Source organism: Vigna umbellata, chromosome 1 (genome assembly GCF_029865625.1).
Source record: "Vigna umbellata cultivar VRB3 chromosome 1, Vumbellata_1.0, whole genome shotgun sequence".
Lineage (NCBI taxonomy): Eukaryota > Viridiplantae > Streptophyta > Magnoliopsida > Fabales > Fabaceae > Vigna > Vigna umbellata.
This window is the reverse complement of record NC_142165.1, coordinates 14,806,519-14,825,799: the sequence shown is the minus strand read 5'-3', so window position 1 is coordinate 14,825,799 and position 19,281 is coordinate 14,806,519. Positions and strand designations below refer to the sequence as shown.

The window sequence follows — 19,281 nt, the reverse complement described above, 5'->3', positions numbered from 1 at the left end:
TGGAACACCTGCACAAGCCTCAGACACTTGCAGAAGTGCCTAAAAGTCACTTTTTATTCCAATGGTGACCTGTGTTCACCTGACTGAGTACCTGTGTTGGACTTTCTGTACAAATTCCCAATTTCTCTCGGGTAATCGTTTACAGGGGTGTTGTAAACGATTACCAGAGCCTTTTTCCAGCAGTCTCACTCATTCCTTGCACAGCTTGCTCCTCCAACTCATGAGGGGTCTCCCCACCCTCCTTGGCCTCACATCACATCACCATCCACCCTCTCCCACCACTGGAACACCTGCACAAGCCTCAGACAGGTGCAGATTAGCATAAAAGTCAGTTTTTTGTCCAATGGTGACCTGTGTTCATCTGACTGAGTACCTCTGTTGGACTTTCTGTACAGGTTCGCAATTTCTCTCGGGTAATCGTTTACAGGGGTCTTGTAAACGATTACCAGAGCCTTTTTTCAGCAGTCTCACTCATTCCTTGCACAACTTGCTCCACCAACTCATGAGGGGTCTCCCCACCCTCCTTGGCCTCACATCACATCACCATCCACCCTCTCCCACCACTGGAACACCTGCACAAGCCTAAGACAGTTGCAGAAGTGCCTAAAAGTCACTTTTTTTTCCAATGGTGACCCCTGTTCACCTGACTGAGTACCTGTGTTGGACTTTATGTACAAATTCCCAATTTCTCTCGGGTAATCGTTTACAGGGGTGCTGTAAACGATTACCAGAGCCTTTTTCCAGCAGTTTCACTCATTCCTTGCACTACTTCGTCCCCCTACTCATCACGGGTCACTCCACGCTTCTTGCGTTCACATCAATCACCAACACCCATCTCCCCACTCAGAAATTGATCAAATCCTTCGCATTAATTACCATTAATTTTAGTGAAAATGGTCTCGTACTTTTCAAATTTTTATTATAATGCTGCGTTCATTTTTCAATCACTATTTTTGTCATTATAACAAACACAAACGCAAAGTAAAAACAATTCATTTCGAAATCCAACCACTATTCTTATTACAAACACATACTGTACATTGTCAAATAACATTAGGTACATATTTGAACATCTTATACATGTCAAAATTTGATAATTTCTTAGCAATCCTAGACAATGCCGTATAGATGTAGGGCTTCCATTCTGCTAATGTTCTCATTGTCCAGGATCCAGTCACACACATATTTCTTTCTAATCCCAAGCAGCTCCTCCTGAAACCAACATTTTCCACATTAGAAACCAGGACATACAAGAATATTATCAAACACACAGTTCCAACTTACAGTTGTATATTCAGGCATGTTTTTCCCGTTGTATTTTTCATCTCCATCCCAGATTTCCATTGCTTTCAACATTATTACTCCACAATCATGTCTGAAATAATATACCCACAACATCAGATTACTTTTGCCCATATACATCACAATATAATCCGGCAGTACAGTTCAAGAAACTTACAAGTTTGGTTGGGATGGGATATTTGCTTGTTTAACTGTCAAAGGACCAATACTACCTTCCGGTATATTCATCAGGATGCAAAAAAACCGTGCCATATTTTCAGCCTACCAGTTAACAAAAACAATAAATACTTAAACAATGCAGGTCATAATCACACGGTAATCAACAATGAAAGATGTCGAATCTTACAACGGCTGTGTCTATCCTTTTGCGGTCTCTGATCCCCTTCCCCAATGAATCAATCACAAAAATCTCCATTGACCTCAATTTCACTGAATAACACCACCAATGATCATCGTGGACAAATGGCAGAAACAACTACAAAAAATATAAACAATTTCAGTAACACATTTACAACCAAAAGTCGACAAGATTTGCAAATTCAAGGTTACTCACAAAGTCCGCCGTGGGTAATTCTTCAAGTCCAAAATGATCGGAACGCAAATAAGTGTTATAGTTATGAAGCGTGAATACATGGCGATTCTGTGGACGTTTCCTATAATCTGTAAGAATATGGTACTGTGGACAATTTCAAAATCATCAATAAAAAATCGATCAAAAATACTTTCTTCAATCATAAATATGATACAATATCAAATTTTATTTACCGAGTATAACGGACTAAAATGAAACCTCTTAACAACACCGCACAACCTTTTCTCAAAGTACATAAAGACCGTACAAGCAAATAACACCACCTACACAAAAAAAAATTTCACATTACTAAAATAAACTATAACATGAAACACAACCAAATGTGACAATACTAACCATGTTGTCAACGTATTTCATTGGGGCCAAAGTGTAAATTGAAGTCGTGCTCAAGCTTTGGCCAATTATCTCGCTTACAACCCTAAACATACAAATATTAGTCAATCACAAACAATACATATTCCTCAACCACAACTACAATTCATACCACATACCTGTGTACGTTCATCTCTCTGATGCTGACTGCTGTATACAATTGGTTTACATCAACACTGGTGCTTGGATCACCAACAAAACTCCGCAATAGGGGTATAGCCAATGGCACGACCTCCGGTTCTCCTTCATCACCATCATCTTCTATTTCAATAAAATTAATGTTACCAACAGTTTCATCATCCCCTCTTACTTCAGCATGTGCACCTAGGGGGTCATCAACTTCATTTCCATCACCTTCTTCTTCTCCCCCAACTTCAGCATTCTCCTCACCTCCACCCCCAACCTCTTCATCAGTGGCACATGCATCTTCTTCATGAAAGATTGGAGTTTGATAAATTTCAAATAGCTCCCTAGTCAGAACTCCAATCTTGGCATTCAATGCTCTGATATGTTCGTTATTTTTCCTCAATCTCTCCTCCGCACCTGCTTCCCATGCCCCGTCATCAGAGCTTTCGTCTTCATCATCGTCTTTGTCAACCTTGGATCCTTCACCCAAGGATCCTTCACTCATTCCTCCGTCATCCATGTTGAAAGCTGCACGGATTTCCGGCCTATGACGATCTTCATTTCGTATATACCACTCCATATTTAACTGCACCAATAGCACACAACAAATTCAGACAAAATACACAATCCATTTTAACATACAAAATAACGAAAAACAAAACACTTACATCTCCGGTCATAAAAATATTTTCAATTTTTTCGGTCCTTGATTTAAACGGGAACCATCTCATTATGCGCGGGAAAAACCGGTGCGAAGGATGACCATGCAAAGAAAGTCTCTCAACCGCCCAAGCCTAAAACATCATAAAATTATTTCATCAAACATAATTCACAATGTTCTGCACTACATCAAAATAGTGAACTACATATCATATTACCTGCAACACTGCCACATTGCCACTGAGAGTGACTGACTGGGGGATACCTGCTCCCATAATTTTCTTCTTACATTTATTTAAATTCTCTACAATGTGTTTATGTACACCGGTGCACCAATCATATAGACACAAACGGTCTAAGTCATCTAACACTCCAAAAGGCATGTTACAAACATGCCTTGATTTCCTAGGGAAATAGAAAACAACCAAACAAACTAATATATATAACCTACACACTACATCGACTTCAATGTTTTTATCATCAACAATGACATTAAACATGTCTGTCAAGTCCTTCAAACTGATGGTTTTTGATTTGAACATTTCACCAACCAATCCACCAACTACTTCATCAAAGGGAATCTCTAAACCACCTATTTCTAAACCTAAGCTCATCAACACATCAACAACTCTAAAGGGCACCAACTTTTGACTAACTCTAAAACTGTTATCATTTCCAACCCACCTGCTAACCATAACCTTCAATAATTTTAAATTCACCTCCACAGGGTTATTAATATTCACACACCACATAAATGGTGACATCCTAATCCGATCCACATGACACTGTCGGAGTAAACGATTCATTTCAATAATGATCGATGAATCCATCGAGATAAGAAGTTGCCACTACAAAAAAAATCATAAAAATTTATTACTAACTACAATCCGTAAGATAATTAAATAATATATAAACAAAAAATTTAATTTTTTTCTTACACTTGCTTTTTTCCCTTCCATTGCAACGGCCCTAAGAAGACAACATTCCACACTCAATTATATCATTCAACTTAATGAAAACCAAAAACACAGAGTAAAACACAATGTCAGGGCTCGCCCATTTTTACTTACACCAAAATGTAAGGGTTTCTCTTTGGATGGAAGGGTTGAACGCTGTGGGTAGGGTAAAGATGGAACACACAGCCACAGAGATCCTCCAAGGTTTCAACGCACGTTTTGAAGAAGGAGGAGAGAACGAAACCGAGGATGGAAGCTTCGAAGACGGAAAGAGAACGAAGGCTTCAACGAACGAGAAGACGGACGACACAGCGAGAGAGAAGACGGACGAGAGAGAAGGCTTGAACGAACGAGAAGAAGCAAGGCTTGAACGAACGTCTTTCGCACCCTAAACCGCCAAACCCAAATGTTAAAATTTTAATCTAGAAAACCCAAAATACCCCTCGCCCCGGTTCACTTTCTCTGGTTTGTTTTCAATTCACTGAGCCAATGCACAGCTGCCACGTCGCCGTTGTCAAAACTGTGTCAAACTTTTGTTGTCCAAATAACATTTTCCTTTCTACAGCATGCTTTATGTCATCGCGTGTGGACATGGGAATTGACCTTGAGAGAGACTAATTAAAAGTCTCCCACGAATTAAAAATTAAAAAAAAAAAAGTGGCCTAAGTTTAAGTATATAAAACATTATTGGAAGAATTCTTCATTCAGTCATTCATAGCCATCCAGCATTTTTGTAGAGATAGGGTTTCCTTTTTCCTTCGAAGAAATTTCTCGTTAAACCCTTCTCTCTCTTTATTCCGTCCACAGAAATGAGCAAAACTCACCCACATTGTCGACGTGACATCACGTGGATTTTACTCTTTCTGCTTCTTGCTCTTCTTCTTCCGTGCGTGGTTGATGGTGACGGCGACGGCGACGGCGATCGGTGTAAATGCAAAAGCGATAAAGAAGAAGGTGGAGAAAAGGTTGACAAGAATTTGGCCAAGAAGTACAAAATCGGAGCTCTTGTTTCGATTCTGGTTGCAAGTGCAGTTGGCGTCAGCCTTCCAATGCTCAGCAGAATTTTCCCCGCCTTGCATCCGGAGAAGGACTTCTTCTTCATGGTGAAGGCCTTCGCGGCTGGGGTCATATTATCCACCGGTTTCATTCATGTATTGCCAGATGCTTTTGAAAAGCTGACGCCTCCCAGTCTCTGTCATCATCCCTGGGACGATTTTCCCTTCGCCGGATTTGTGGCAATGGTGGCAGCCATCGGAACGCTTATGGTTGATTCTCTTGCGACTGCGTATTTTAAAAAGTCCTCGCTAAGCGCCATGGACCGAGTTGCTGAGGAAGAAGATCTGCATGAACATAATCGCCATGCAACTCATCATTCTCATTCTCATTCTCACGCTTCCATGTCTTCTCCTTCGACGAACCTCCTTCGCCATCGCGTTATTTCTCAGGTAATTATTCAGCAGTTTGTGCTACTTCTCAGTATAACAATAATGCATTATGTTTTGTCGTCACATCATTATCAAAATACAAGTGGGTTCTCCTACTATCTGCCACCCCAGTTTTACTCCAATTCCTTATCTCTCCTTAATTATTATTCTTGGCATGTCCAATCACTTTTTTTTTACCTTTTTTTTAATCAAATCAAATAAAATATATAATATTTTTTTTATTTTTCTTATTAGTAAAATTATTTTTACACATAAATGATAATTTTCGTAAAGAGATAAGAACAAGACGTTGGCTAATTAAGTTGGAAAGAAATATAAAATAACATTGACACTAAAAAAAAAATGATCGTAGTTTTATATCACGTTACTGAGAATCTTTGGCTGTTTTTTTTCTGTTGTTGTTTCTGTGTATTATAATTTAGGTTTTGATGTTTAAATATTGCAGGTGCTGGAGCTGGGGATTGTGGTGCATTCTGTGATAATAGGGATCTCTCTGGGTGCATCTGAAGATCCTAAAACGATAAGACCTCTTATTGCTGCTTTAACTTTTCACCAATTTTTTGAAGGCATGGGGCTCGGTGGTTCCATCTCACAGGTATTGCAATTTTGTTTATTCTTTTGCTCATTGATTTGTAATCGTAAAGTTTTTGGAAACTGAATTCTTTAGATGTCCTAATCATGTAGATTCCAAATTATAAGCACCAAAACACGTAAACTGAATATGTATATATATCGACTTTAACATATTAATTCTTCTTTTAAAAATGTCCTAATAATAATAATAGGTTTTTGTACTTAAATAATATTATTTCAAATATTTCAAAACTTCCGATGAAAAGTCAATGTTGTTGGACGAGTTATACGGCGTGTCTCCGTCTGAACCATGCATGTTTGTCTCAACTTTTTTTCGTTTATATTAATTTTGTTTTTAATTTTACGCGGTGAAAACTGTTTAACGTCGATGAATTTAAGATTAACATCGAATATAGATTTAACTGCTTAGAAAAACATCCATAATCAGTAATTTTTCAAAACCAATATCGAAACAAGTATGAACCGTGTCTGTACTAAGCAATCAATTAATTAATGTCTTTCATTTTCAATGCTTTATCTGTGTAGACATGTGATGGTATTGGATGCAAATCGCTTGGCTTGAATAAAAACGTACCCGACACCAAAAATAGTTTACTTGTGGTGTGCATTAGCCAGCGTATACTGCTTAAAGATTCTACTGAATACGAACATTCAAAGTAACATGACTACGGTTCTCATTCCAGTCATCCAGAGAACCGTGTCGGCAGAGTTATGTTTGCAATCGTGTTTTAGCTTATTAGACATTCATTTTATAATGCTATCACCACACATATTTACATTCATTTTATAACAGTAGGGTACAATAATTATAAAAGTTTACACTTTTATATTTTTCCAAGAAATAGAAAATTAAAAAATAAATATGATGACATACTTTTACATTTATTTAACACATAGTACAGAGATAAAATAGTCATAAAAAGTGTATTTTTATATTTTTTTAATTAAAATAAAGGAAGACAATATTAAATGAATCTAAAATATCTTTATGTCTGTTAAAATATTATTTTTTAAGAAAGAGTAGTCTGAAATGAATATAAAAATTTATGTGTGTGAAAGTATCATTTTATCCCTTGCTATAAGAGTGTGTAATGATACTGTTATTTTTTATTAGACATTATAGTATGAAGTTTGACATAAGATCTGTCGTGTAATAACTTAAGTAACGGTGTTTTGTGTTCAGGCAAAATTCAAGAGAGGAGCAGTTATAGTTATGGCATTGTTCTTTTCGCTGACGACACCTGTGGGGATTGCAATTGGTATGATAATTAGTGGTAGATACGAGAAAGAAAGTCCAACGGCTCTGATTGTGGAAGGTATTCTTAACGCAGCATCAGCAGGTATCTTGATTTACATGTCACTGGTGGACCTTCTTGCACCCGATTTAATGAATCCGAAGATCCAAGCAAGTATCAAGCTTCAGATCGGAGTTAACGCATCTTTGCTTATTGGGGCTGGCTGCATGTCACTTCTTGCAAAATGGGCCTAGGCCCACTCTTGTATATATATACATCTACTTGTATTTTCATACCGTCTCACATTCATCTCTTCTTGTAATAGTTCATAGTTTACAACATTGCGATTCTGATGTCAATATTTTGTTGCCAAATATAGTAATTTGTTTTAAGTCTTTCTTAAATAAATATTCAAAATAGTTATCCGTGTCTTATCATCTTCAATCATATTACACTGACAAAATTTTAAAAAACTTAAATTATACAATTATATAACAAATTAGCTGTACAATAATAACAAAAGAGATGCAGAAATTAACATTAACGAGTATTCTATACACTACGAGACAGAATAGAATATATTCATATATTTTAAAAAATAAGAATTTGTGTTAAGAATAATTAATTGATTAGTGTGAGAGCAGTCTTAATAATTTTTGATAAATAATCATATAAAATTAAATATAAAGGTTAAACGACAATTAAATTACACGCATTCGTTTAATGGGCCGAGCCATTGAGTAGCGCGTAGTAATGGTAGGGGGTGTAAACAGAAAAATGGAACTCCAAAAGAAAGAGGAACAATAAACAGAAAGTATAAAATTTTGATTTATTTTGGAGATGACATTAAGGTAAAAATCGAAGGTTTGGGAGAAGGAGAAGGAGAAGGAGAAGGGAGCGTGATCCTAGCAGAGGAAGGCGCGAGCGAATAGAGGGAAATGGTAAAGTTTCTTCCAGATTCTAAGTACGCTAGATTTTCGATCCAGCTTTCTCATTCTTGTTCAGACATCTTTCTCTTGTTCCTACTTTCTAGATTCAATTCTTAGATTTTGCATCATAGCACAATTATAACTACTCATGTCAATAAACCAACTAAATCACCCCACAAATCACTTTTCTTGCCGCAAAATCCATAAAATCTGGACTTGACGATGATGATTCATGGTTTCAACACAAACGCTCTTTCGTGTTTTGACACTTAATCTTGAAGGTTGTTCTTTCCGTCCTTTTTGTATATGTATTAGATTTTTGGGATAATTGGACTTTTTCCCCTATTGCGATTAGGATACTCCTAATAACTTGTCTTTTCATTCATGTTTTTATGATCTACATTCTTTCTTTACGTATTTTCAATTTCAACGTGCTTTATCCCTCCTCTTCTTAAATGTAGATACACTTTGTGCTACTCATTAGTCGTCAGGGGAAGGTCAGGCTCACAAAATGGTATTCTCCTTACTCGCAGAAGGAAAGAAATAAGGTAAGCTGACACCCTAATTACTGTGTTTGGATGAAAATTAGTGAAGTACTTTTGCCAGTTCCACTGTGCAAATTGAATGATGAAGAAAGGGTAGAAGAAAAGTTTTCTTAACTGAAATGCAAACATGTACCTAGTTATTTAGTTCTTCAAATTTTTCCAAGGTCCCCTCGTTCCCTTTGGTATTTGTTATTTCATGACTGACTTCTACATATTATTCTTTAACTTGTAATCTTTGTACTGCGAGCACAGTGATGGACCTGTGCATGATTGCTCACTGTGTCCTACGTAAATCATCCTTGATACATGATTTTACACGTAATTTATTTTTTTACAAGGCTATCCGTGAGATTAGTGGCATGGTTCTTTAATCATCCTTGATACATGATTTTACATGTAATTTATTTTTTTTACAAGGCTATCCGTGAGATTAGTGGCATGGTTCTTTCACGTGCTCCCAAGCTCTGTAATTTTGTAGAATGGCGGGGACATAAAATTGTTTATAAAAGGTAATTTAACAAGTGTGTATGGCCGTTTGTCATATACCACTACTTACTGGTTTGCAAAAGACTCTTCTGTCTGGCTATTTTCTAACAAATATTTGCTGCAGGTATGCTAGTCTTTATTTCTGCATGTGTATTGATGAAGAGGACAACGAATTAGAAGTCCTTGAAATAATTCATCATTTTGTAGAGATTCTTGATCGGTATTTTGGCAGTGTGAGTTCTGTTCAAAGCTGACTTTTGGAGAATACTGCTTTATTCACATATGCAAATAGTTTCGTTCTTTCTAGGAAGGATGTAAGGATTAATGGTCGTTTCACTTTTGCAGGTCTGTGAACTGGACTTGATATTCAATTTCCACAAGGTTTGTTTGTCTGTCTGCGGCTACTTTTTATTTAAACCTTTAACCTGTTGTCATTATGAATTATTCTTCAAAGCTGAAATCGCCTTAAATGGGAATTTATAATTGATCATATCAACTGCCTCATTTCTTGGGGTCAAGTAATTTCTGTTCTGACATATGTTCTTGGTATTGTTTTATCATGGAAGGCCTATTATATACTGGATGAACTTCTAATTGCCGGTGAGCTTCAGGAGTCAAGCAAGAAAACTATTGCACGGTTAATAGCTGCACAGGTATGCAATGTTCTTTCTCGTTCAGAAATATTTGTGTCCGCAGTTTCTTCCTCGAGAGTTCTGTCTGATGCAATTTTATATGAAATTGGATTTCAGGATTCATTGGTGGAGACTGCCAAGGAGGAAGCCAGTTCAATAAGTAATATAATTGCCCAAGCCACTAAGTGAGGAAATCCCATGTTCCATTTGGCATTTTGGGGGATGGAGCCCTGTTTTTATTTGTTATGTTGAATGCTTGATTTCCTCTCCTTGATTCTGTTTTTTGTGGTGCAATAGAAAGGGACATAAACCAATTGTGTTTGTTAACAGGAACATACCATCTTCTTTATCTGAATTCTAAGGTTGGCTATTTCTTACGTATAGTTCATTTTTTTCAGGCAAGATTGCTATGGACATTGAATTTTGAAAGACATTTAATTACTTAAAGGGTCATTTCTTCCCGGATCTCCGAAATTTCAATCTCTATCTTGATAAAATTTTGTATTTTGGAATTTACAATTTTGAATGTAAGTTTTAATATTTCGCATCATATATTTTAAAATACAAAATAAAAATAAATACATTTTAAATTGTGTAGTTTGTAATATAAATATATTTTAGATTGTATATTTTAAAATAAAATTTATATTACATTATTAGGAATAAAAAATTTGAAGAAATAAAAATTAAAATTATGGAGGTGCAGAGAGAAATTGCTCTGCACCATTTTGATAAATTAAACAGACCAGAAATTCTTAAAATTAAAAAGAAAGGAAGAGTCCGTATTTATTTATTTTATCATCTCATGTCTTTATTGTATTTGTTTCCGGTTTAGATAATTAACATATTCTGGAATTTAAAAGATTTATTTTGACTATTAACTTTTGCCCTTTATTTTATTTTAAAAAAATTCGGATACAAAATTTTTATTCTCTTTTTGAAGTATTTTTCCCAGTTCATCGAATTTACAATTTTTTAACTTTACGTTTGTTTTGTAGTTTTCGTTATACATTTCTTTTAATCTTTTATACATTTTTTTTGTGTTGTAAAAAATATAAATTTTAGATTTATCAAATTTAATTACCATATATATATTTAGTTATTTTTTATTTTCTAATACGTAGACTTTTAATTTATTAGATACCTTGAAAAAATTAGGCATAATACCCAATTTTGTCCCCACTTTGGTTTGGAAATCTCAAGTTAGTCCCTTTATAGAAAAGTGAGTTGAATGGATCCTTACTTGTAATTAATTGACTCTAATGAGTCCCTTCCGTTAAATAGAAGGAAACGGAGTTAGTGGACTGATGATGTGGCAGTTGTCTTTGGTGAGGTGTCAATACGCAATTGTTTGCGTGCTTACGTGGTGTTAGGGTTCTCATTTTCAAATTGGGTTGTATTAAAAATTGGGGATAAAGGATTTGGGGCTGATTTTGCATTAACTGGGTCAACATAGCAGCATCCGGCATTCCACCCAACATGCCTTCAAGATCAGGCAGTCCAAGCCCTCCTAATCCAGCGGGTGCCTGCTGTCGAGCATCCCCACCAGCAGGAGTTGACCTTCTGGTGTTATTTTGACCACCTCCAGCTGCAAATACAACATCAAACAGATCAGCAAAATTCACAATCCAGTGAACAACATAGCTACCAGCTAGAAAATAGACCAAAAAAGGGGCATTCAGTCACTATCTGAGGAGAAAATTGTGGTAAGAAAACTTACTTCCAGTAGAGGACCATGGATTAGGAAGTGGGTTCGTATTGGGTACAGGGGAAGTTGCTTCAGAATTAGCAGTGGAGGGATTAGTTGATTGGTTCCTAGCCGCTGCACCGTCATTTCCGGCATTACCAGCCATTGTCGTGGCATTTAAAAATGGTTCTTGAACATTTTCATACATGCGTCTCAGCATGTTAAATCCCTCAGGAGAAGATTCGATGTTGCTCATTGCTCTGTCTGTATTCCTCATCATTTCGCGCATGATCTCAGGGTTCCTTGTAGCTTCAAGTGTCTGACGAAGAGTGCTGGGATCATTAAGTATGTGAGCCAGCCCCAAATCCTTTATCCCCAATTTTTAATACAACCCAATTTGAAAATGGGGAACCCTAACACCACGTAAGCACGCAAACAATTGCGTATTGACACCTCACCAAAGACAACTACCACATCATCAGTTCACTAACTCCGTTTCCTAGAGACTCATTAGAATCAATTAATTACAAGTAAGGATCCATTCAATTCACTTTTCTATAAAGGAACTAACTTGAGATTTCCGAACCAAAATGGGAACAAAATTGGGTATTATGCCAAAAAATTATTTTCTCTTTTCCTTTACTTTGTTTTGTTTGAAAGGAACTTTCATTCTATAAATCTTCCTTCGCTTTTAATGTTCACTCAAATTAATGGAATATTTTACTTCTTAACATTTCTAAAAATGGTAAACGTTATTATGTATAATTATTATTTAATGTCATATTTTATTTCGATTTTATTAATATTCGAGAGTATAAAAAGAAAAAAAAAAGATTCCATATGGCAATGGCAAGAACTGGTAATAGAATTTTGGGACCAGCAGACCAGTCGTTCCGTGCACTCCAAAAATCCATCACAAAACAATGCTGTCCTTAAGTTTCTTCCTATAAGATCTTCCTTCCCCTTATCCTTCCAATGACTTCCATCTCAATAATTCCACACACACCACAGCTTCCGAGTGAGTGAGTGAGCGAGTCAGCAACATGGAGAAAGCTGCACGACTCGTCTTCATCCCTGGTCCGGGAGTGGGTCATCTCGGCTCCACCATTCAGTTCGCCAACCTTCTGTTGGAGCGCCACCACCATATCTGGATCACCCTCTTAGTAATCAAACTACCATCTGACACCACAACCGCTGCTTACACTCATTCCCTTAACTCCCACCGTCTTCAGCTCGTCAACCTCCCGGAAACTCCATCCGACGCCCCAGCAATTCCGATGACACTAATCGAACTTCAAAAGCCAAACGTCAAAGAAGCCGTCTCCAACCTCAGCCCCACGCCCCCACTCGCGGCCTTCGTCGTCGACATGTTCTGCACCAGCATGATCGATGTCGCCAAAGAGTTCCACGTCCCTTCACTCGTCTTCTTCACCTCTGGTCTTGCCTTCCTTGGTTTGATACTTCATCTTCACACCCTCAAGGAAGAGGAGAACGCCGAGTTCACCGAACCCGACGCCGAGTGGGTCATCCCGAGTTTCGCGAAGCCAGTCCCAATACGGAATTTCCCTTCCATAGTGCTGTGGAAGGAGTGGGAGGAATTTTTCGTGGCCTACGGGAGGGGCCTCAAGAAAGCTAACGGCTTCATAGTAAATTCATTCGAGGAGCTAGAATCCCATGCGGCACACTCTTTCCTTGACGGGCCTCAGCTCGTTTTTGCAGTGGGACCCATTCTAAACCCAAAGCCCAAGCTCCATCCAGACGCTCCCGCCGACAACGCTGACATCTTCGATTGGCTTGACAACCAACCCCCTTCCTCCGTTGTGTTCATGTGCTTCGGGAGCATGGGTTCTTTTGGTGAGGATCAGGTGAGGGAGATTGCACGGGCTCTTGAAAACAGTGGGGCCCGTTTCCTCTGGTCCCTGCGGAAACCTCCACCCAAGGGCTCTTTTTTCATCCCGCCCTCTGATTACGCTCCCTCCGAATTGCCTTCGATTTTACCCGCGGGCTTCTTAGATCGGACGGCTGGGATTGGAAAGGTAATTGGATGGGCCCCTCAGGCCCAAATACTGGCCCACCGAGCCACCGGAGGGTTTGTTTCTCACTGCGGCTGGAATTCTACCCTTGAGAGCATACATTTTGGTGTGCCCATTGCGACCTGGCCGCTCTACGCCGAACAACAGACGAACGCATTTTTACTGGTGCGTGAGCTGGAGATTGCTTCGGAGATTTCGTTGGATTACAGGGGTGAGTCGAAGAATGAAACTCCCAGCGTTTTGAGTGCGGAGCAGATAGAAAACGGAATAAGGAATTTGGTGGAGATTAATGATGAGAAAAGGAAGAGAGTGGTGGAAGCGAGTGAAAATAGCAGGAAGACATTGTTGGAAGGTGGATGTTCCTACTCTTCGTTTGGACGTTTGATTGATTACGTAATGAATCAGGTTTAGCTATCCTTATTCTAATCAATCCTATGTATTATTCCATGCACAATATATTTCTTCGAATGATGTTGTTCCATATTTATGACTAAGGCAAAAAGATACTCTTTCCATTTTCCTATCACACTCTTAACATGTAGAATGAAGCTTCAATGGATATTGTCATTGATTTGATTGTTGTGGATGTGCGAGGAATGATTTAGTTTGGGTGGGGGGTTTAGAATGGGCAATATGGAGAACCGATTCTGGTGAATAAGTCTGGAATGCATTGACTATCAAAGATTCTGGTGAATCAATTCTCCTTGTTGAAATAGATTCTGTGTTGTCCCTCCATCTTTCTGAGTTGGGTTTGTATCGACAATGAACTTCGGGATATTGCAAAGATGCTGCACAACTTCAACTAAGATCCTGATTATTATATGTGCCTTTTGAATATATTTGATTGATTTTTGTTTAGTTGGAACAGGACTGGTTAAGCCTAGATTAATAATAATAATAATAATAATAAATAATTTTAAATATATAAAGTATTACTTATTTTTATTTAAATTAATCACTCACAATTTATTTTCATTTAATTTTTATCAATTTCATTTTATTTTAATATAATTCCATCAATTTTAAATTTTTTATTTAAAATAATAATTCACATTTTATTTTAGGGTTAAATATGTTTTTAGTCCCTAAACTATTGGCCGTTTCTGGTTTTCGTCCCTCTTCCAAACTAAGGTACGATTTGGTCCTCAATCTTTAAAAAACGTTCGTTTTAGTCGAAAAAACGAACGTTTTGAGGACTAAAACGAGGACTAAAAACAAAATTTTGAGGACTAAAACGAACGTTTTTTTAAAGAATGAGGACCAAATCGTACCTTACTTTGAAAGAGGGACGAAAACCAGAAACGGCCAATAGTTTAGGGACTAAAAACATATTTAACCATTTATTTTAATACAATTTACATTAACAATATTTTATTTTAAATTATTTTATGATTAAAGGTAAAGTAATAAGTATTTAATTTTATTAATTAAAATATTTTTTCAATCAATAAATTTTATAAATGTTTCAATAATTTTTCTTCATTTTTCACATTTATTTTTTAATTAAAATAATCTAACTTTTCACCGCTTTTCTTTTCCAAAAGTTCACTTAAATTTACTCCTCAAATTCATCTTAAAAACACAAAACATAAACTTATTTTACAAACTATTTTAATATTTAGCAAGCATTTTCACTTTTGTAATAATAAAGAATAATAAAATTATAATTATAAAATAAAATATAAATAATTAGATATAAAAAAGAAGACTCGCCATCTTTATATAATAATATAGATAATAATATGTATTAACATTTTAAATCAAAAATAAAATATATATAATTAAAATGTTATTATTTTGAAATTGGGTTCGTTTAAATCGTTGGCATTTGTTGCAATCGAATATGCTTAAGTTAGAAATGATGCATCTTTTTAACCCCAACAACTTTTTTTTTCCTTGAAAAAACATTAGCATAATTAATTCCCAGAGGCTGAAAGTTATTTACATTACATATGTGACCTCTCTCGCGTCCACTATCCTCTTCTAAACCCTCTGCTATACTACTTTCTTTAGCAACACCATCGATCATTGCAGCCTCTTGCAATGCCATTTTCTCCTCGTCGCAAATAAGGGGTTCTGAAGAAGATGGGTCTTGCTCTGTAACACCCTTATCTCTATCAATACCATCGTGGTTAACTTCGCTCAAGGAGAGGGAAGGGTCTTGTTGTTGCTGCTGCTCCTCCATAATAACAACAGTTGCAGTTTGCCTCAACACAGATATTCCTGACCTTTTGCCTCTAATTATTACCACTATCCCAATCTCTCAAATTAATGTATCATAAGCCTCGTAGACTTGTTCATGAGATAGCATCTCCACTATCATATAAAACACTTCATTCGGTTCTTAATTATTCGGTTTCCGTTCATTCAAACTGTGCCCTGATCAGTGACCACCGCCAAATGCTGCACTTAAATGCTACATCATGTAAAAAAGTGTCGAGTTGAAGAACTATACCTGTATTGAAGTAATAACCACAGCGCATTTGTTGATTCATGAGCAAAAAGTAGAATCAAAATTGTCACTATTCAGCTGCACAACCGTGCTGTGCATGAAGAATTGAATATGTTTTTCATCAATGTGCACACTGGATGAACTCATGCGGGTATCGTTGGTGATAATCAAACCTAACCCACATCTAATTTGATAAAGATTGGCATAATTTATTTCATTTCAGTCACTTGATTCCAAAATCCCGTTTAAGTTTGAATTGTAGCCTGGCTTATAACCAACATCCATCATGTCCCTAGTCAATATGTCCAAGATATAATATATCTCACCGTTTAGAGGGTGCTTCTCATCTCTAGCTACAAAGTAGTTCACAGACCCAGCAATTTCAACCCAGCTGCATGCCATTTCCTTTTGCAAACCTTTTTCCTTCATATGATTTCTCACTCTATCAACATTTTCCCATTCTCCCTCCTCTGCATAGATATTTGAGAGCAGAACATGATATCCAGCAATCCTTTTTTCCAATTCCATATTAAGCAACTTTTCTGCAACAACTTTTCCCAGTTCAAAGTACCCATGATTTTTGCAGGCTCCAAGAATAGATCCCCAGATTTCTACTGCATCACCGTCCTCACCCAGTCTCTCAACAAACTCATAAGCTTCGACCACCCTCCCAACCCTTCCTAACATGTCTGCAACACAACAATAATGTTCTGTTGAGGGCTTGATTTTATGTACTTTATCCATCGACTCAAATATGTGAAGACCTTCTTCAACCAAACCACTATAACTGCAGGCAGAAAGGATGGCAATAAAAGTAATTGCATCGGGCTTAATCCCGCATCTCAGCATGGAATCATACAAGGCAAGGGCTCTCTTACCCATTCCATGCTGACCATAGCTCATTATCATTGTGGTGTACGTGACAGAATTCTTCTCCGGTGTTCTGATAAAAACATTTTCCGCATAACTGATTGCACCCGATTTTGAATAAGCGTCCACTAAAGCAGTTCCCACATAAACATTTTGGTCCAACAACTGACGTATGGAGAATCCATGAAGTTGCCTAGCAAGGGTCGTGCTTCCCATGGAACTACAAGATGGGAGAATCGACGCTAATGTCACTGCATTAGGCATTACCTTGCGCACCAATGCCTCCCTAAGAATGAGAATAGCTTTGTCACCGAGTCCATTCTGAGCATAACCAGCAATCATAGCGTTCCATGAGGCCAGATCTCTATCACTTGGGCCGTTCTGCTCAAACAATAACTCGGAAGTCGTTATCAAGCCAGATTTAGCATACATGTCAATCAGATAACTCTCCATACCCTCAAACTGTATCCCATGGCGAATTAGATACGCATGTGTTTGCCTTCCAATGTACGAGTCCCTCATGTTAGAAGCCGCAGAGAGTAATGCCGTCACAGTGACAGAATCGATGATAAACCTCTGCTTCTGCATCTCACACACAAGCATCAGTGCTTCCTCATCCAAACCATTCTGGACAAAGGAAGAAATTATCGTATTCCACGAAACAGCATCCCTTTCAGACATCTTTTCAAAAACCTTAAAGGAAGTATCCACGGAACTGCATCTGGAGTACATCACAATGATTGCATTGACAACAATAGTGGGAGTAACTGCCAAACTTTTTAGAACAAATGCATGTATCTGCCGAGCCAATTTTATTTGCTGCAGCTGGGAAACAGCAGATATAACAGACAGGAAAGTGACGTCATCGCACACAGCCTCCTCTGACTCCAAAGCTTGAACGAACACGTCGATCCCTAAAAGGGGACAATTATTTTGAACATAACCGCCAATCATGGAGTTCCAGACCTCGGTATTTTTGTTAGAACAGCAGTCGAAAACCATCCTGGCGTGGTCTAAGCAACCAAGGTCAGCAAACATAACAATTGCGGAGCTAACAGCAAAGACGTGATTGACAAAGTCAGCACCGTGTTTAAGAAGCAGGCCATAAATCATAAGGGCGGTTGTAGGATTACTGACAGCGGGGAAGACATTGACGAATGTAACGGGGGTTGGCGTGAGAGAGGCTTTGACGAGGGTGGCGAAGGCGCGAAGAGCATCGAAGTGTCTGTGGGTCTTGACGAACCAGGAAATCAAGGTGTTCCAAGCGACAATGTTTCGTTTGCGCATTACAGCAAACAGTTTGAGGACGTAGTCGTGTTGGGGTTGGGTAGAGAAAGGGGGCAAGCATGCGGAGTACATGTTCAAGAGGGAGTTGTAGACGACTCGGGAGTTGGATTGGGAGCGAAGGAAATGGGAATGAAGGGCCTTACCGGCCATGAGGTTTTGGGTAAGGGCGCAGGCCTTCAGGGTGGAAGAGAAGGTGTACCCATCGGAAGCCGTGTTCCGCCTCGACTTCATCTCCGCGTACAGCTGCAGGGCTTCCAATGGCATCTTGTTGCAGATGAAGCCGATGATGACGGTGTTCCATACGGCGGTGGAGGCGCGTGGAAGGCTGTCAAGAAGGTGGCGAGCCAGCTGAGGCTGCCCTTGTTGGCACAGTTGGCTTAGGCGAGTGCGGATGGTGACGCCGCCGCTTGGGTTTCGGGCCACCGCGGGATCGGTAACGGGAACCGGAACGGGAACAGGAACGACGGGAGAAGCCATCAGCCTCATATCCTTCTTGTTTTCACACTCACATCATTACCTCTTCAACCATTCCCCTATTCCTACCACCAAAATATCTTTCATCTATCCACAACATTACAAAACAAAATAGGATAAAGTTAGCAGCTTTAGGCCATTGCCAATCCACAACTGATTAAACCACCTCTATGTTTTTTTTTTTTTTTCAATTTAAAAGCCTTTATCTTTCCAAATAAAATTTCAAATTCTTATAAAAAATATTAAGAAAAAGAGACATTTTAATAAAACAAATAAATAATAAGATTTGAAAAAAAAAACCTCAAATCTTGGAACATATGCAGATAATATGAGATGATATTATAGACTTTTGTTGAGAATCCTGAGTTTAAGTCTCATATTATATACATTCAAAAAGTAGAGTACACTGTATAAAAGTGAAACTCATTATTTTAAGATTTTAGATAAAAAAAAATTTATATATTAAATTTTATTGATATTATATCTCTTTCGATGAACCTGATGTCGAAAGACAAAACAACTTTGACATCAGATCTTCGTGTAATAACTTGATTAACGCGTGTTTGTGTTCAGGCAAAATTCAAGAGAGGAGCAGTTATAGTCA

At 37.8% G+C, this 19,281-nt stretch overlaps 6 protein-coding genes across 6 annotated transcripts; 3 read left to right on the top strand and 3 right to left on the bottom strand.

Moving 5' to 3' along the window:
- Positions 1 to 1,110: 1,110 nt before the first annotated feature.
- On the bottom strand, positions 1,111 to 4,537 carry LOC148204757 (uncharacterized). Its single transcript, XM_088096965.1, has 10 exons — positions 3,271 to 4,537; positions 3,061 to 3,186; positions 2,386 to 2,978; positions 2,231 to 2,312; positions 2,068 to 2,157; positions 1,856 to 1,978; positions 1,649 to 1,777; positions 1,460 to 1,563; positions 1,285 to 1,375; positions 1,111 to 1,212 (listed from the first exon to the last, which is right to left on the bottom strand). Exons 1-10 carry the CDS (start codon positions 3,880 to 3,882, stop codon positions 1,111 to 1,113), a joined length of 2,052 nt encoding a protein of 683 aa, XP_087953091.1. The 5' UTR covers positions 3,883 to 4,537.
- A 142-nt stretch (positions 4,538 to 4,679) lies between these two features.
- On the top strand, positions 4,680 to 7,711 carry LOC124835188 (zinc transporter 3-like). The gene is made up of 3 exons (XM_047310084.2): positions 4,680 to 5,453; positions 5,899 to 6,048; positions 7,231 to 7,711. Exons 1-3 carry the CDS (start codon positions 4,818 to 4,820, stop codon positions 7,534 to 7,536), a joined length of 1,092 nt encoding a protein of 363 aa, XP_047166040.1. The 5' UTR covers positions 4,680 to 4,817; the 3' UTR covers positions 7,537 to 7,711.
- Positions 7,712 to 8,069: 358 nt separating this feature from the next.
- LOC124835189 (AP-1 complex subunit sigma-1) lies at positions 8,070 to 10,251 on the top strand. The gene is made up of 7 exons (XM_047310086.2): positions 8,070 to 8,223; positions 8,673 to 8,759; positions 9,174 to 9,265; positions 9,367 to 9,475; positions 9,588 to 9,623; positions 9,809 to 9,895; positions 9,992 to 10,251. The coding sequence occupies exons 1-7, from the start codon at positions 8,221 to 8,223 to the stop codon at positions 10,061 to 10,063; spliced, it is 486 nt and encodes a 161-aa protein (XP_047166042.1). The 5' UTR covers positions 8,070 to 8,220; the 3' UTR covers positions 10,064 to 10,251.
- Positions 10,252 to 10,817: 566 nt separating this feature from the next.
- LOC124835181 (ubiquitin domain-containing protein DSK2b-like) lies at positions 10,818 to 12,275 on the bottom strand. The gene is made up of 2 exons (XM_088096950.1): positions 11,595 to 12,275; positions 10,818 to 11,462 (listed from the first exon to the last, which is right to left on the bottom strand). Exons 1-2 carry the CDS (start codon positions 11,848 to 11,850, stop codon positions 11,134 to 11,136), a joined length of 585 nt encoding a protein of 194 aa, XP_087953076.1. The 5' UTR covers positions 11,851 to 12,275; the 3' UTR covers positions 10,818 to 11,133.
- A 197-nt stretch (positions 12,276 to 12,472) lies between these two features.
- LOC124835187 (anthocyanidin 3-O-glucosyltransferase 2-like) lies at positions 12,473 to 14,180 on the top strand. The gene has a single exon (XM_047310083.2). The coding sequence runs from the start codon at positions 12,605 to 12,607 to the stop codon at positions 14,003 to 14,005; it is 1,401 nt and encodes a 466-aa protein (XP_047166039.1). The 5' UTR covers positions 12,473 to 12,604; the 3' UTR covers positions 14,006 to 14,180.
- A 1,874-nt stretch (positions 14,181 to 16,054) lies between these two features.
- Positions 16,055 to 18,865, bottom strand: LOC124835183 (Tetratricopeptide repeat (TPR)-like superfamily protein). Its single transcript, XM_047310080.2, has one exon. The coding sequence runs from the start codon at positions 18,687 to 18,689 to the stop codon at positions 16,266 to 16,268; it is 2,424 nt and encodes an 807-aa protein (XP_047166036.1). The 5' UTR covers positions 18,690 to 18,865; the 3' UTR covers positions 16,055 to 16,265.
- Positions 18,866 to 19,281: the final 416 nt, after the last annotated feature.